The 18,480-nt window shown below is 38.7% G+C and overlaps 1 protein-coding gene across 2 annotated transcripts in view; it reads left to right on the forward strand.

Moving 5' to 3' along the window:
- The first annotated feature begins 16,191 nt into the window (after positions 1-16,191).
- Positions 16,192-18,480, forward strand: part of ARHGAP6 (Rho GTPase activating protein 6) — a 283,822-nt gene continuing 281,533 nt past the window's right edge. For both annotated transcript variants that reach the window (XM_032226780.1, XM_032226782.1), the window contains exon 1: positions 16,192-17,744. In XM_032226780.1, the coding sequence (XP_032082671.1) occupies positions 17,199-17,744 (546 nt within the window). In that variant the 5' untranslated portion in view covers positions 16,192-17,198. The remainder of the gene's footprint in view (positions 17,745-18,480) is intronic.

The raw sequence follows: 18,480 nt of genomic DNA on the forward strand, positions 1-18,480 counted from the left end.
GAGAACGCATATTGTGGGTACTCTTGCACAAAATGTTTAATAGTTTGCATAGCAGCATCTCAATAGGAAGCAATTGTTGCCCATGTCTGTAGCATTCCTTAAGCTACACATGCTCCGTGGGTGGTGCAAATGATAACTGAACAGATGCAGCCATACTGCCCTTTTGGGCCTCATGGCCATGACAAAAAGAAGTGCATAAAATTAAATTTACAGAATGCCCACTTCTTTTTCCAATGTATTGCAGTCTGTTAAAAGATAAAAAAGCCAAATCTCCAAAAAATCTTGATATTTCCACAAAGGATTTATATCAAATATAATTCAAATTATAGTGTATGTGTATAACAAAGTCCTATAATCCAGAATATCTGTTTATGTCTCTTAAGTAACCAGATGTGAACATATGTCTATTATTTCCTTAATAAAAATTCATGTTATAATTTTGTTTATAAAATATATTTGGGGTCTGTTTTTCCATCTAGTATGTATATTGTCTTCTGTTTTACACAACATTTAATGATCTATATTTCAGAATTATAGCTATTGAGCAATTAGTTTTCTAGGTGTTTGCCATCTCATTATTTTATGATTTCTTATCATATCCACAAAAGAATGTCCAATTATCAAAATCCAACAATAATAGAGATATATTGCAGAGATGACTGGATTATTTTTTTTCTGTTTGTATTTCCCAATGCTAATACATATTATAATACAACTGAGATGCATACAGCAGAAATACAGGAGAAACTTCCTAACAGAGAGGACAATTAACCAATTTTCATTCAGAAGTTGTGGGTGCTTCATTACTGGAGATTTTTAAGAAGAGACTGGACAGTTCCTTGTCTGAAATGGGATAGGGTCTTCTGCTTGAGCAGGGGGCTGGGCTAGAAGATCTCCAAGGTCCCTTCCAATTCTATTCTGATTGATTGAATGAATGTAATAGCCAAGGCCATTGTGACTTATTTAACAATCTGAAAATCTTGTCAGTGATATTTAAACCAGTTACAATTTATTGACATTATATTTTAAAAATCAAAACATGTGAATTAGTCCTAAAATAAATGTAATAAGAATAATATAAATAAGTACTGCAAACTAAATACTGTGCAGATTATAAATGCTAATTTTGAGTTTTTGTGTTTGGTGAGATTAATTCTACTTCTGCTGGCAGAGTTTAATAGAACTCTGGGAAATAAATTCTAATAGATTTCCTTCTCGGTGGGAAATACTTGCTCATAACAAAAAGATAACCAATGCCTTTATTATGAACATCTGGGAATGCATAACATCTCAACATCAGGTGGCTAATATTTATGTTTAATTCCTCTAGGGTGGGTACATTTAGATAAGAATGAGTTTTTTAAAAATCCACTGTGGTCTTCAAATCCAGATTATAATTACTTCTAATTACCTAATTTGATCAGTGTGTAATAAGTCTTTTTGAGGGTAATGTTTCAAAACCTTTCCTACTATACAGAAAGTCATGAGCCATTTGTGCTTTGTTGATCCATTGGAGGAAGTGAGTCATCAATATGATATGCAATAAAAATTTTTTGCAATTAAGTAAATTAAAAATGTACAATATAATTAGTATAATTGTCTGTGGAATAATATTAACATTTGCCACAACTACTTCATTCGTGTCTCTTCCTCCATTTCCCTGCAAAAATTAAATGTGGTATTTAATACCACGCATGCATACTATATATTTTTATTATATATGAACAGACATTTAGCTAAATCATACAAAGACTCAACAAACCCAGCATGATGGAATGGATAGTGATTTAGCCTAATCATAATTCACTTTTGAAGTGTTTAAAATACTTCACACGTGCTATTTTAAATCTAGTACTTACAACAACAACTGTTATTATGTTCAGAGTATAAATTTCCCACTTCAGGCACAATCCTGATAAAATTCCTTCTATACAATGGCAGACAATAGTTTCTGTTACTAATGCATGCCAAAGGGAGTGATTTCAATGTGAATCATGACTGGATAAGAAGGATTAAATCTCCCCTCTCTGGGCATTTTGCTCCAGCTAGAAGTTGAGAGAAGCTAGATCCAGGGTTAATGGAGGGTGGAACTCTGACTTGACCACAAGCATGTTAACAATGTAATGTAATTGCGTAAAAATATTCAATATTTATTGAGAATTTTAACCCTAAATTAAGGTCTTGCTTTTCTGCCTTCTTTTCTTTTCCTCATTTTAAAGCAGAGGACAGAAGTGGGAGATTTCACTTTCCCATTTGCATTAATTTCATTCAGACAAATCATTTTTCAGCTTAATAAGCTTCTACAGTAAAATATCAATTTGCAAAAATAAAAAATAAATCCTTACTTGTTTGTCCATCATTGGTTGTTCATGCTTTATAGGAAAAAATGGCATTTCCCCCTTATATTTCAAGGCTCCACTGTCATAGTGGGGAAAGCCATAATTATGGAAATAATCTTTTTGCTGAAAAACAACAGGAAGTCTACTTCCATTGTCTCTGGCCTCCCTGATACCAATTAAATACTACAGTGAGCCTCATGCAGAAGTGAAAAGAAAAGTATTGGTTCATGTAACTTATCTCATATGTAGAAATTTCTATGAGCTTAACCTGCTCATACATCTTCAATAGTGCCTGCTCTGAATAACAGCAATTTTGAGAATAGACAGCTTTTCATCTACCATCCTTCAGAGAAATCTTTTCCCCATTCTCATTTCCCATTACCTGATCCTTTGAACTTGTAATGCTTAGTGTTTTCTTTGAGCGGAAGCTTCCAAGACTGCAGATAATTTGGTTAAAAGGGAAAATAATGTGTTTTACCTAGTCACCTGTTCTGACCCCCCCTCGTTCCACACCAAAGCACATTCCGAGCCAGAGATAAATTACGACATTTAATTAACAGAGAAACAGGTCCTTGGCAGCAACCCAGCACAGACAAGCTTGGGCAGCAATAAACACAGATAAGGCTTGGCAGCAATCCAGCCTGCCAAGCTCATACAAAGTTCTCTAACATTCGATTCTGTGTTGACTTCTGCAAAGAGGGGCATGTGCACAAGTAGCTTTTTTATAATCTGGAGAGGAGCCTAATGAACACCAGCTGAGTGCAATTATCTCCTGTAATTGCGTAATTGTTCCTGACGCCTATTAGCTCTTCGATGGCGTGCATCCAGGAACAACTCACTACTGGCTTCCGGCTCACTCTCCCTTGTCTCCACCCCACTGGTCCAAAGCTCAGGTGCCTCCTGGTGGCCAACCAGCCTCTCTGCGCCCTGCTCGGAGTCGGAACCCTGTCCAGGGTCCTCCACATTTTCCAGAGCTGACTCATAGGGCCCCTCGCTGTCGGAGTCTGGTGGCAGCTCCAACGGCTCCTGCTGGGCCACAACAGTTACCAATTGTCCATATTTTGGGGTTCTTTAAACTAGGAGTGCTGAAACAAGTTTTTGGGCTACTTAAAATAATACATGATTTTGTGTAATTCCACCTATTCTCTATATCATTTATTGAGGGTTATGTTGAAGAAGAAATAAATATTACTAAAACTCTCAGTGTTTGTTTGTAATCTTCAATTAATTGAAATGATGCTATAAGCACAATTTTTAAACCAAGGTACTTCAAATCCATTAATTTAAAGAATAGCTATAAAATCTGAGACACATGGAATTGAAATTCCAAAGATCTTCAGATCAGTTGCATTTTCAAAGATGTGGCCACTGCAGCACTGTCAAGCTGTGGTCATATGATCGTGATGTTCACTGCTCCCTGCATTCTTCTTACAAGTAAAGTCAATGGGGAATCCAACAGGAAATTGGAAGTCGGTCCTGTTCCTGCTCTTTTGCCCATCTATGGTTATTATCTAACCATATTTATTTCTCTCGAGATAAATAAATATTGGCAAATATTGACCCAACAAGTCACAGGTTGTCTGGTATCAAATAAAACAATAACAATTATAAAACAAATGAAACATCCTACTTTTCAATTTGAATAATGACATTGCTTAGTTTAGCATAATTCAGGGATTCTAAAAGCTGGAGGTGTCACAAAATTATGAGCTGTGAGAAATTTGAGGAAGGTTGCAAATAAATAAATGCACAAAGAACTCATTGCTGTTCTGCCTGGACAAGACAGCTGTTATGTTAGAGGAAAGTCAGGGGCATGGTATGATAGGGCACCAGTTTTCTCTGCTCATGTGCATTTGTACAGGCAAGAGCCCATCCATAAATTGCAAAATCATCATTACTATGATCATTTAACATTCAACACTTTAAAGAGAAATGGATTGTCACACGCAAACTCAACAATTAAAGCTTGTACACAGCTACTAAGTCTTTAGCTGTCTTGTTAAGCATGAAAAACATAACCTTTGTCATCTATAATTAGGTCTCCCTCAAATTCATGGAACTGAAAACATATAATATGAGATGAATACTGAGCACAGTAACTTTACAATTATGCCTTCACCTATGTTCATAAGGATTCACTATATTGATTTTTCAGTGCAGTATTATATACATTTTATAGCCTGCTTATGAATGTCAGATAGGTTTAGGTTTCCTTCCAGAGGAAAGTATGATTTTATAAAAATATACTATTTGCCTCAGTGAGACCCAACAAAATAAAATATTAACACATCAAGAATTCTGGACAACCCAACAATCACTGTTTATATGCAAAATATTACCAAATATACAGTAGGGTATATCAATATATGTAAAATACATTGAGCACACACTGAAATAGAAATTCTGACTTCTCCATTAAGAAATTGAGCCAGGAAGCTTACAATATTGTTGTTCCTCTCGCTTTACAGTCAGCATAATAATAATAGCTACTCTCTTTTTAACTAACATCACTTCATTGGTTATATGTTGCCAAATATACACTGCAGGGATTGCTGTACTACAAGTTATTTTAGATCAGACACTTTTTTCAGTGTTTTTAATTTCCCCCTTCCAAAAACAATGAATATCAAACTGGGATGCTGAAAAGTACATCTGTGAAAACAAATCTCTGTTTTGCTAGATCAGTAATAACAGACATATCTGGAATTTTTCCAAAAAGCATACGACTCCTGTTAATTATTGTGGCATTGCAGTATTACAGAAAGGTTCCAATTTCTTTATGCTAATAGAAAAAACATTTTAAAATGATATTTCAGAATGCACATTATGTGTGATTAGATGAAACATGTAAATAAATATTAAATTTTATGTATTATGTTAACATTGTAACAAGAAATAAGAGAAGACAGGGGGGGCGGAATCAGAATACCATTGCAATCAATGTTTCATTTACCATAAAAGTCAGTTGTTGGGTGCAATAATTGATGTTTGTTTCTGTTTTTCACTGATCCAAGAACCAACTGAGGGGAGATATATGGACATGTAATGAGATCCCTTAGTGAACTTCAGTGAAAGGTGAGTTTGCACAAGTGACAGCCAAATATATTTATACCTTTATATATTTTGTCTACCCAATCTTCCTTGACAATATTTTTCTTCCCTCCTAACCTTCAGCCTTAAGTTGTAGCCGATACTGGGGTTTATCAGGGAGATGCTACATACATATAATTCAGAACAGCTTCTGATTTGGTGGATCATCAGCGTATTTCTTGCAATGAATTAGCAAGCTGTAAGTACATCAGCCTAGTTGTTTCTTGCATCAAAAGAACAAAAAATGGATCTGGAATGTTCTGATCTATTGGTTTGGTTTCATGATGAATAGTTTTGAAGAATTGACTCTAATATTTGTTCTGTTCTGATTAGCAATTTTGATATTTTCCTTTAAATCATGGGTTGTCAACCTGGTTCCTACCGCCCACTAGTGGGCGTTTCGGGATTCCAGGTGGGCGGTAGGGACTTCGGAGGTTAAAACCTCCTTTTGAGCGAGTGGGCAGGCGCGAGCACACACATCAATAAACCAACGTGCGCGTGCACGCAAACAAGCAAACACATGGGAAGAGGAAGGGGAGGAGTGGAAACTGATAGCAGGGGCAGGCAGAAGCAGAGCAGTTGCAAAATAGGAGAAAGAAAAGTTTTAGGCAGGAGAGAATTGTTGTTGGCTAATAATAAGTGGGCTAACTAGCTCAGCCTTACTTTTGTACATTGCCCTAAGGAAGGTAAAAAAAGGAGTTTAGTTTAGTTTAGTTTAATAAGATTTGTATGCCGCCCACTCCCTTGGGACTCTGGGCGGCTTACAGGCAAGGTAAAAAGAAACATTTAAAAATTAAAGCTAAGAAGATACAATTATTAAAATTCCACATCATGCATTCCGTCTAAGTAGGGCTGGATGTTGATCAACAGCCCCAGGCCTGCCGAACAGCCAGGTCTTGGTGGCTTTACGAAAGGCCGGGAGAGTGGTAAGGGTCTGGATCTCTCTACGGGTAGATCATTCCACAGGGCTACAGAGAAGGCCCTCCCCCGGGGGGCCGCTAGCCGGCATTGTCCGGTCGACGGCACCCGGAGGAGGTCCAACCTGTGCGATCTTGTTGGTCGTTGGGAGGTAAGTGGCAGATAAAAAGGAAAAGATAAAAAAATTAACAAAAGGAAGAAAAATAGAGAAAAGGGGATAAAATAAAGGAGGAGAGTAAGCAGTGTTTAGTCTGGCTTATAAATTAAGTTTTGTTATCTTATAAAATAAAAGAAAGAAGTAAAGGAAGAAGAAGGAGAAAATAAAAAAGGGAAAAAGAGATCCTTGATATAGTGAAATACTATAAGAAAGGTAAAGAAGAAGAAGGCAGGAAAAGAAAGGCACCTAATACAGCATTGTTTTTGGTGTTTGTAATAAAAGGGAAAAGAGGAGGGGAAAAAGCACTGTGTGGAGTACAGATCAAAAGAGTAAGAGTAAGAGTAAAAATAGTTGTTAAATTGTGAAACAAATTTAGAACCCATGTCTGAAAAAAAGAAATATGCTCATGTTCCGCACTTGCGCAAAAACTGGTGGGCGGTAAGGAATTTTTTCCATCAAGAAAGATCCATTAGTGGGCGGTAGATAGAAAAAGGTTGACTACCACTGCTTTAAATCATAGCCCTGCAAAACCTGTTGATTATTTATTTGCCCAGAGCAAATAAATAATCAACAAGTTTTGCAGGGCTATGAACTCATCCTTATCCCTCCACCCCAGGCTCCCGGGTCCTATAACTTTCTTCTCTTTCCTCCCTCTCAACAGCTTCAGTATCCTGTTTCTAAAGCCTGCCTCTATACAGTACACTTTTATAACCCATTCCCCCCATTATAACATGTTATCGTGGTACTTGGAAATGGCTTGCTGGAAAATTGCCAATATACTCTCATTGCTCTTTCACAACTCACAGAAACTTTAAAATACAGCAGAGAATGATTTGGCAGCCAATAAAGTTTCTGTGGAATATCAATACTTTTGTTTAAAATATTTATAATTCATCCTGTTGCTACTCAGATTTTTTGGGTAAGCCACTATATAAATATGCTGAAATACATTTAATACATGATATCCTGAAACATGTTTGTCATATCTATGTTCAACTTCAGTAGATAACTTCAGCAGAGATTAAATTCTTGTATGCAACTACAGTATCATTAAATTCTCTAAGAGAATCCAAAGCTGTCTCTATGTACACCAGAGGTGGGTTGCTTCCAGTTCGGCCTGGTTTGGCCAAACCGGTAGTGGAATTGTGGCCTGGGTCGCAGAACCAGCAGCGGCCGAGGCTGGCCATGCCCACAAACCGGTTCCCTGATTTCTTATGACATTGCCAGCATGTTTCTGCGCATGTGCATAACAATATTTAGTCAACTGTGCATGCACCAGCAACATGCGGCTGGTGCATGTGCAGCGAACCACTACCAACTGGTATAGGAACCCACCCCTAATCTATACATCAACAAAATCCCTGTTTCTCTCAGCCAATATAAGCTACAAACACTCCTTGAGACATACTGTATATAGACCATATTAACACAACACACTTAAATCAACTTGCTAATAGACTCAGTGACTACATTCATACAAATAAAGCTTGGTTATTTTTAATTATGAGGTTGGGTTTTGGAGAGAAGGTGTTAGTGTTTTATACAGCCTCAACTATTTGGTTAGTTTATGGCTATATGTCTTCTGTGAACCCTAATATCCCTGGTAAGTCTATTATCCAAATTCGGATAGATAACTGCAACTCTCTCCTTCTCCTACACCCCTGCCACTCATCCATCCACCACACAGCCCATGTTAGTGCCACAGTTTAGATGTCCAAGCAGTTCTGCTTGCCCCAGGTCAGGTTTCACTATCACATCTAGAATGCTTCCTACCATACTATCAAAACATAATGACAACAGTGTGACATGCAGTTTCTAGGCTTGGGTAGCATTGCATGATTGCAACATCATTGCTGCTGTATGTAATTTTCTTTTACCACTACAATATAGCAGCCTTTCTCTACCAGGCAAACTATTGAACTTGTTGACACTTAAAGCTATTCTTAAAAATTTCCTCAGTACTCTGTATTTCTGTAAAAAGCTGAAAAAATACCTATCATTGTTTTGTATTTCTTCACAAGACTGTCCAAGGAATTAAATATTGCTGAGGGAGGGAGGGAGAAATACATGTAAACAGTCTACACGAGAGTTCCTCTCCTAAGAATTGTTACTTTCCCTCCAGAAAATAAGCATCCAGCAGGTCTTTCAAGATTTGCCAACATTTGGGGACTCTCCCCTTTTCTGTTCTTTTGTTCTTTTGTTGGTATCAGTGTTTTCCAGTCATCACTCTGATGTTTGTATATCTTCGGAATGAAATCTGAAAGGAATCATTGCATTTACATTCAATATATTTACAATCTTTCAAGTATTTTGTCTTGGTTGCTCTTTTCATTCTCCATGGTTTTGAGCTGGTTTCCTACTAAAACTTTTGATAAGCGTATTTCAAAGACCATCATATCTGTTTTTCATAAAAATACTGTTATGAAGTGCATTTCTGGAACAAATAGTGGACAAGAGGAGCTATTTTTTAGCACGATATTAGGAGGATTTCTCTCTCTCCAAGCAAAGCCTAATTAAGCATACTTGTTTAAAAGAATGTGCATAATAATCTGTATCTTGTTTTATACACACATACCAGTGGTGGGTTTCAAAATTTTTTAGAACCTCTTCTGTAGGTGTGGCCTGTTTTGTGGGAGTGGCTTGGCAGTCATGTGACTGGGTGGGTATGGCCAACTTGTAAAATGTGGTGAAACTTACTTAATAACGCTCTTGCTTAGCAACCAAAATGTTGGCTCAGAAACTCTGGTATTTGAAGCATGCAAGTTTTAAAGCTGTCAAGTTACAAGACCCTTGCACCCCTAACACTTTAGAAAAAAAAACCCCAGAGGTATTCAAACTTGACAGCTTTAAGACTTGTGGACTTCAACTCCCAGAATTCCTCCTCCAGTCTTGTTGGCTCAGGAACTCTGGCACTGAAATGTTCAAGTCTTAAAGCTGTCAGGTTACAAGACCCTTGCACCCCTAACCCTTTAGAAAAAAAACCCAGGGATGTTCAAACTTGACAGCTTTAAGACTTTAAGGTTTAGATAGGGCTCTTAGAGGTGGGCGGGGTGATTGGTGAGCCAGCCAATCAGTGAGTGGTGGGTGGGGCAAGCACGGTGCGGACAGGCGGGGGGAGGGAGCTGGAACCAGTTTTAAATGGCATGGTAGATTTGTGGAACCTCTTCTATAGAAGAGGTTAGAACTGGCAGGAACCCACCCCTGGCACTTACACACAATTACATTCAATATATTTGTGTGCGTATATAAATATTGTACACACACACACACACACACACATTCCAGGACAGCTCTGAGATTCAGTCCCTTATCATTTTTATTTTTGCTGATGCAGTAAGATGAAAATCAGAGAAAGAGTCTCGCCCTCGCTGACACACACATGCACACCCCCCCACACCCTTTTGTCTTCCTATGACTTAATCGCAGTGTGCGGGGAGACATACTACAAGCTTGTAGCTGCTAAACCAAAATCTTGTACAGTGGTAAAATACTGCTTTCCACAGGGTCGCCCAAAAGAACATACAGATTCAATCCAGGGCTTCTGTTAGGAGGCTATGCCTGACATTAGAACAGGTAAGAATATTAGACTGGAATGTATACACAAATGAGGGACCATTCCTTTAATGTCTTAGCCATAGTAAAGAAAACCATAATGGTTTTCATTTTGGGAATCCTCTAAATTAGGACTACCATCTCCATCATTCTCAGATGGCTTAGACAAACTCTGCTATCTGAGAATGTTTGGAGAGGTCTGTAATTTGTCTATATGGTACTAAATTGGAAGTACCTATCTGCGCTGGGGATACGTGTACAAATAAAAAAACATGTTTTCTCTGCAGTGAGAAACATTTCAGAGTTCAAGAGAAAAAACTATTTAGAGCACATATAAATCTTTATTATGGATGTGTGGCTCATCCTTTTCCACTTGATATGGATCTATATTCATTCAAGGCTTAGATAGGAATTGCTCTTAATTTCAGAATAGAGGTTTTAAGCAAGGAAACAAAAGTATTAACACAGCCTAAGCAGAAGAATGCTTGCTTCATTATTTATATATGTAGCCCAAAATAGGAAGAAAATGTGCTAAGGGAGTCGATTTGGCTCATATGTTGCTATGAATATACCTAACCATATCTTGAAATAATATTTGGTTATATAGCCAGAGTAAATAGATTTTCCCTTATAAAACAAATCACATGCACTGCTCAGTTAAGGAATTCAAGCAATTTTATTTTTTACATTAAATAAGTAAATGTTCCAAATGGATCATATTTTTTTAAAAAAATATAGCTTACTAAGGCTAGGCTCAAGAATTGTTTTTCAGAGGCACAGTATGTAGAATAACAATTCTATAGGCAATGACTAGAGGACAACAGATAAACAGAAAAGTTTATTCAACAATTTTGGATTTATCCCATTGGTGCAAACACCAGCAGTTGGTTACAATAGTTACAAATGTGCATAGCACAATGTGTTTATTTCTCATTGTTGTATGTTTTTCCATATGGGATTAAACTATATATTTTTGCCCATCTAAAGCATTTTGCTCCTTATATGATGTCTTTTGAATATTCAAATATGCATTTATTTATTTATTTATTTATTTATTTATTTATTTATTTATTACCTTGGTTTCTTCATACAGTATGTGTTTGTTTAAAGATAATGGAAAGGGGCTTTTATAGGTTCCTATACTTCTGCCACTTCTATTGCCTTTGAAGTAGAATTTAAATGTTAACACAGGGATCATCATCAAGCTGAGCTGTTTGATAAGAGGTAGAGAGATAAAACATTGTGATGGCCATGTTTTGAGATGTGGCTTTGGTTTGCTATCGACTCTGAACAGGCAGTCCTTCTATACCACCTGGGATAGTCGTTTGCCTATAGATGCAGGTAAAGGAGTGGGAAGGTAGTAATCAAGAAGCCTAAATTTGGTTGGAGATATGATTTCTGCTGGTGGACCTGCATGAACAGTCACTGGCTTTGCTGAGCCCTAGACTGGATTTAGTAGTAAAGACAAGGATGTTGGTGCATACAGATATTAACATTTTGCTTAACTATAGATAGAGGGACATTAATCATCAGTCAAAACTAATTGGCTGATTGTTGGTGGTGAAATACTGCTTTCCACAGGGTGGCCCAAAAGAACATACAGATTCAATGCAGTGGTTCTGTTAGGAGGCTATGACATTGGAACAGGGAAGAACATTAGACTGGAATGTATACACAAATGTGGGACCATTCCTTTAATGTCTTAGCCATAGTACCAATGTTGACTTTCCTCCAGTGACAACTTTCAATCTTTTAAACATGCAAATAATAGCATTGGGCAGATGGCAGTCATAGCATTGGGCAGGTGGCATTTCAAAGTCCCCCCCCCAAAATGGAGGATCATTAGGGGAGTCTCTAAAAGCTTTTATGTTGTGACAGAATGCTTAACAGAAGAAATCTTTGACTAAACAGTTTTGAATCCAGTGGAGGAAAAAAGCACATGATTTAACAAGAATGACTGGAACTCTACTTTATGGGAGTGTTTCTCAACTTTGGCAACTTTAAGATGCGTGGACTTCAACTCCCAGGCTCCCCCAGCCAGGATGGGAGAGTGGGGTAACAGACTCTTTAAGTCCAACAATGTTCTTCCTCCTTCATTCCTTCCCCTCTTATACATAAAAGAGCTAAGGTGGGACTAGTTTAAGTTTCTTTCTAATGTCTTCTTATGTTAACCTTAAATCAGGGGTAAAATTCAGCGTGTTCTGACAGGTTCTGGATGGAGAACTGGCAAATACCACCTCTGCCTGGCCCCAGAGTGGGGTGGGAATGGAGATTTTGCAATATCCTTCACCTGCCATGCCCACCAAGCCACTCCCACAGAACCAGTAGTAAAAATAATTTGAATTTCACCACTGCCTTAAATGATAATTTTCTAACTGATATCACATAGTTTCTCCAAGGTTATCTCTACAAGCATAATTAGTTTGGTAGCCTTTCAAGATTTGTTATATTAAACATAATTAGTTTGGCAAGCTTTCAAGATGCGGTTATGTGTAAGGTGACCAGACGTCCCGATTTTGGCGGGACAGTCACGATTTATAACAATTTGTCCCGTGTCCCAGGGCGTTTTAAAAAACTCCCGATTTTCTGGCTTCATGTTGAAAGCCCAGTGGATTTGCTTAAGAAATCCTAACCGGGGCAAGACAAAAGACACTCTGTCTAAACCCTCTCTCTCTGCCTCAGTACTTTCATTGAAGATATTAAAACGTTAAAGCAAGAAAACGGACCCCCCCGCCCATTTTACTTACTTTTATAAGAAAAAATGACCCAGTACCATAGAGCTCCAGGAAATACTTGGCTAGAGAAGTAGCGAGTGTTCCTTCCTGGATTTCCCGGAGGGGAGGGGCATGGAGGTTGGAGGTCGGCTCGTGTGGAAAAAATGGTGGCAAAGTTTCTTTGAAAAATATTTCCCTGACTAATTTCACCATTTTAATTTGCTCAGTTCTTTGTATTAACATCTACATCATTCTGGATTGACTTGGAGTGCCTGCCTGCTGGTAAGTGAGCTGGGTTTTTTCTTTTATTTTTTTAATGTATTTTAAAATAATATTTTATTTATTGTGTATAGGATTTTTTAAAATAGTTTTATTCTGTGTGGATTCTTTTTTTAAATTGTCTTAGACTATTTAAAAAAAGATTCTATCCAAAATAAATTGAAGTGAAACCATTTTAAAAAATTGTATGCACAATACTTTGGAATATATTGTGCATAGAATTTTAAAAAATAGTTTTACTTCAATTTATTCTGTGTGGAATAGTTTGAAATGTTTTACTTCAATTTATTCTGTGTGGATTCTTTTTTTAAATTGTCTTAGACTATTTAAAAAAATATTCTATCCAAACGACAAAATACCAGCTGCAGTTATTCACTTAAGAACTGTGGCAAGAAAGGTGGTATAGTGACCAAAGTTACAATGGCATTGAAAAAAGTGACTGATGACCATTTTTCACACTTAGTGACCATTTTCACACTTAGCGACCATTGCAGCATCCTCATGGTCACGCGATCAAAATTTTGATGTTTGGCAACAGTTACAATTTATATTTGTCAATTGTAGTTATGTTGAAATAAAAAAAATATTACAATACTATTTTTGCGCTGTATGAAACTTTTTGTTGCTCCGTATAAATTTTTTAATCAAGCCCCCCCCCCCCCCCCCCCGGTCAAAGGTGTCCCTCTTTACCAATCTGAAAATCTGGTCACCTTAGTTTGGAAACTGAAAAGCTGAGGGGTGTGTGTGTCAAGAAAGCATCTGAATTCAGTCCTTATATGCGAGGTCTATTTTCTGAGCAGACAACATAGAAGATAATGGAAGAAACAAGGAGTACTGTAATGCATCATGTTTAACACAAGAAAGAGCAAATTCACTGCTGATGAGGCTAATGAGAATGGCTTTTTAATATAATGCATCAACACCAGAGGGCAGAAGACTAGCATGAAATAAAGGGGAAACAAAGCCAGCCTTCGGAATTGGGGAACTCGAGGATGTGAGAAACTCACAGTTTCACCAAGTTGGCTCTACAGTTATATGCAAAGCCAAAATAATAATCAGTATAAATATTAACTGAGAAACCAGAGGCTAAAAGGCAAGTTCAGATCTCAGTGGCAATTTAAACAGAGATGGAAGAAGGCAGAGCACCAGATTTAACACACTGAAAAAGAGTACATACTGAATATCATGAAACTGGATCAGGGATATGGTAAGACGCATTAGTATAAAATTAAAAATCAGCATTTGCAATAGGAATTTCCTGAAAAACAGGACAAAGGAAAAGTTCAACTGCAGTTTAAAGAAGGTAATCACCAATTTAGTGTTGAAGCACCACTAGTAATTAGAAATGAGGACACTGTGAGTTTTAGTCCTATTCTAAGGGATGAAAGTGACTTTGGGCAGCCATACTTTCTCAGCTCAACTCATCTTACAGGGTTATTGGTGTGGGGAAAAGAGGTGGCAGAAGATGCATATTTGCCACCTTGAGTTATTTATAAAGTAATAAATAATTGGAAAAACATTCAGCAAGAAATAGGGTTGAATGGCTGGAGAATTCAAAAGAGGAAATATGGGTGATTAACACTTGCTGAAATAATAGCACTGGTGTTAATTATTTTGTACTATATAGACTGTACTCTATTGCTTCCGGTGTGGCTTTTTGACACTAAATCTCAAAGGAAGAAGAAAAAAAATGTTTTGCTTCTCATCCAAGAAGCTTCATCAGTTGTGTCTCACAACTGGATGAGAAGCAAAATGTCTTTTTTTTCCTCAAAGAAAAAGCAATCCAGGTGTGATTTGAAAAAAGCACCTTTGAGACAACTATGACCTGGATGACTGAGAATCTCCTTAGAAATTTTAACACTAAGGTTGGAAATTTTATATGGACTGGAAGTATGTACCAAAATTCCTTATTATCATAGTTCAGTAAACTTAGTTTTAGGGAACTGCAAAATCATATTATGCAGGTCCTGAGATGTCCATGGACTTCAAATCTAACACCAGCACCCAAACCTGATACATGGGATTCCAAATCATACCAACCATCATGAAGAATTTCTGAGAAGACAGTAGTGTTGGAAGAGACCAGAATCACACATAGCTAGAGGGTAACATGTTATTTGTATCATATTTATCAGTAGATAATTAAGGATACTGTACACCCTTCTCAGTGGCACTGATATACCGGTAGGTGCTATCTAGCAATATTTCTTTGTTTCAACCACTTTTTTCTTTAACTTATCATTAGGTGTTTTTTGCAGATTCCTTGTATGAGACCATTTTTGTATGCTTTTTCTGCCCACAAATTATAACATCCCCCCAAATATTCATATTTCTAAAATTCCTTTAAGATACCTTTTTTTGGCCAATATGAAAAGTTGCCTTACTAGGAAGCAGCCTAATTGGATCTTAAAACATTCATCCATTCTATTTATATGTTTGGGTATTTTTACAATATTATGAGATCCATAAGTTATTATGTATATTGAGCTGAGCTCTTCCTGGAAAATCTGGAGCCACCAGACCACGTGAGCTTGTCCTTATTGGCTCTTATGAGTTCCTCTCACTAAATCTCATGATTTGTAAAAGGTATAGAGTCTATAGATCTCTGTCAAGTCACATATTTTCTTTACCCAATTATCTTCACCAGGCTGGGCTTGAGGTAGAGGTCAGGAAGGGCAAGAAAGGCGATAAGATTGAAGTTGTTGAATGAAGCCAGATCCCATTTCCCAAAGTACACTGTTTCTGAATCCACTGCTGAACCAATTGTTGAGGAATACCAATTCTGCATCCAGTGAGTACAGAAAGTCAACAGGTAAATCTTTTATTTAGCAATGATTATTTGAACTGCTCTGCAGAAACAAACATTGGGAGAGTTGTGTACTAAGAAGCATGCATAGCACAGTGTATCCATTTCTCAATGGTTTAATATATGCATTTGATTTCTAGAGTTAAACTTTATTTTTATTTTTGCACAAAGACAGTTCCCAGTATGATCTTTTAAAACATTAAAAAATCATTGTCCAATCCTAGAATATCATGGCATGGATGGATACTAATTTATTACCTTGGCTTCCTTGTTTGAGATCTGTCTTCTTAGAGATAAGACTCTTTATTTCTCCCTAGAAGAAATTGTCTTTGGAACATCTGAAACAAACAAAAACTTGTAAGCACCTGCACAGTATTTGTCAGAAATAAAGGAGTAGGTAAATGCTTTTCGACAGGTATTTCTGGGAAGGATGGAAGATCTTGCAAGCTGACTTTTTAAGCAAGTTCTCTGCCACCCCAACTTTAGAAATCAAATATTGGTGAAAAGAAGCAAGTTAAAGATTTAATAATGGTAATAAATAATGAATAAAAATTAATTAATATTGGGGGGAAAGAGCATTTGAATGCTACCTATTTCTCTGTCTTCACTCTAGATAACAATTATTCATTTAGTTTATCCATACCTAAAAAATACTGTTTTCCCCAAAAAATGAAAACCAGAACAGCCAGGAAGATGGGAGGCAATAAAAGCATACAGGACCGGTAATGAAATTCAGCTCTGAATCAAACCTCGATCCGAAATAATTCAAAGAACTTACTGAATCCAAAAGCTTCGGGATATGGACCTGATAACAAAATACACCACAGCCCATTGCGCAATCTTAAAAGCGAGCGGTTGTTGAGGGCTGCGCAGCCCCAGGACGTCTATCTGAGTCGTAGCAGACAACGCTCCAAGGTGGAGCGTGGGGACTCCAGAAAGGTCAAGCTTGGAGGGAGGGCCTAAGGCACGGAGGAGGAGGTAGGACTCGCCTTCTCCTACCAAATTAGGCTGTGGTCACGGAATAAGGCTTAGCAATAGCAAGCGAGGATGCCGGAAGGCACGCGTGGGGCCACCCAGCCCACGAACTAGAGCCGAGCCGTACGTCCCGTGGGAGTGAAGGCCTGCGGCAAGAGAAAGTACAGCCGTTGCCAGAGCCAAGCAAGGGAGCGTGGTGCCTCCGAGGAGTGGACCTAGGCGCTGGTTCGCGGGACGGCTGGAGTAAAACTCGAGTGGTGTCCCCCGGCCAGCGCCAGCGTTCGAGGCAGCAGCTTGCGGAATAAAAGGCGGCAGCGGCGGCGCGAAGGAAGGACAGATCGAGCGGCTGTTGCGCCGCTGCCCTCAGGATGTCCGCGCACAGCCTGCTCAACAGCGTCTTCTCGTGCTCCTCCTCGCCGGCGGCTGCCGGCAGTCCTCCGCTCTGCCCCAAGAGGTTGTCCAAGCGGGGACTTCGCCAGACTCGCAGTCTGGACCCCGCCGTGATCGGCCGCTCCGGCGTGGAAGAAGGGACGGCGCTGGAGAGTTCGGCCCGCTCCGCGCGGGCCAAAGGGACGAGTGGTCCTTCGGCCGAATACTTGGCGGCCTTTTCTTCGCGCGCCCTGCTGCGTCCGCCCGGCGGGGGGCAAAGCTCCTTCTCGCTCTCCGTGCCCAGCACGCCCCTGTCGACCTCGGGCAGCTTCCACTTTGACTATGAGGGCCCTCGAGGCAAGAGGCTCACGGCGTGGGAGCTGCCTTTCTTGGCGCGCGCACCCTCAGCCTCGGCTCTCAGCGGCGGCTATGGGGGCAGCGGGGCCAACAGCATCTTCTTTTCCCCCAGAAAGTGGCTCCAGCAGAGGAAGGGACAGCATCTGCCCAGCAGTCCCGCCTCTTCCTACGTAGTGTGGAAAGCCGAGGTAGGAGCGTTGCTTTAAAGCTTAGATTAATCATTGACCCTCTCACCACAGTCGGGTAACTTTTCAGTTAGGAGCCATAATGGAGCTGATGTGTTGAGAACTTTAAATTAAAATGCCCTGGTTTATGAACTGCTGACTGTAGGTAATTATCCTGGGAAAAGGAGTTGATCACCTGTCTCAATAAAGGATAATATTTGTAGTTCAGAGTTGAAATAAGGGGTCTTTGGTGCTCTCTAAACTCCATGGTTGTTTTCTTGCAAACCTTTCATTACTCAAACTGCATTGATGATAGTTACCTAGCTTAGGTAATGAAACGTCTGCAAGAAAACAACCAGAGAACACTAAGGACCCCTCAGTCTTGCCTCAGTTATAGAACAGGTTTAGAAAAGGTACCATATATGGAACTATATTACTATTTGAAACTATTAGACAAATGCAGAATGATCTTTGCAATCTAAAATGGATCCAGAACAGGATGGAGAACCTTTAACCCGCCAGATGTTTGTTGAGTCAGCAGTCTCAGTTAACATGATGAATGAGTGTATGGGTGTTGCAATTCAGCTCAAGGAAGCACATGCTTCAAATACTGTACTTGCTGAGAATATTATTGTCCCATGTTGAGTGAGGGAATGTTCATCCTTCTCTATCATAAGAGTCTTCAAAAACATATTTTATCAGTATCAGGTTTACCTGGATGTATGCCTTAAATATGGATACTTCATTTTCCCTCTTTCTG

The sequence above is a fragment of the Thamnophis elegans genome, chromosome 11 (assembly GCF_009769535.1).
Source record: "Thamnophis elegans isolate rThaEle1 chromosome 11, rThaEle1.pri, whole genome shotgun sequence".
Taxonomy (NCBI): domain Eukaryota; kingdom Metazoa; phylum Chordata; class Lepidosauria; order Squamata; family Colubridae; genus Thamnophis; species Thamnophis elegans.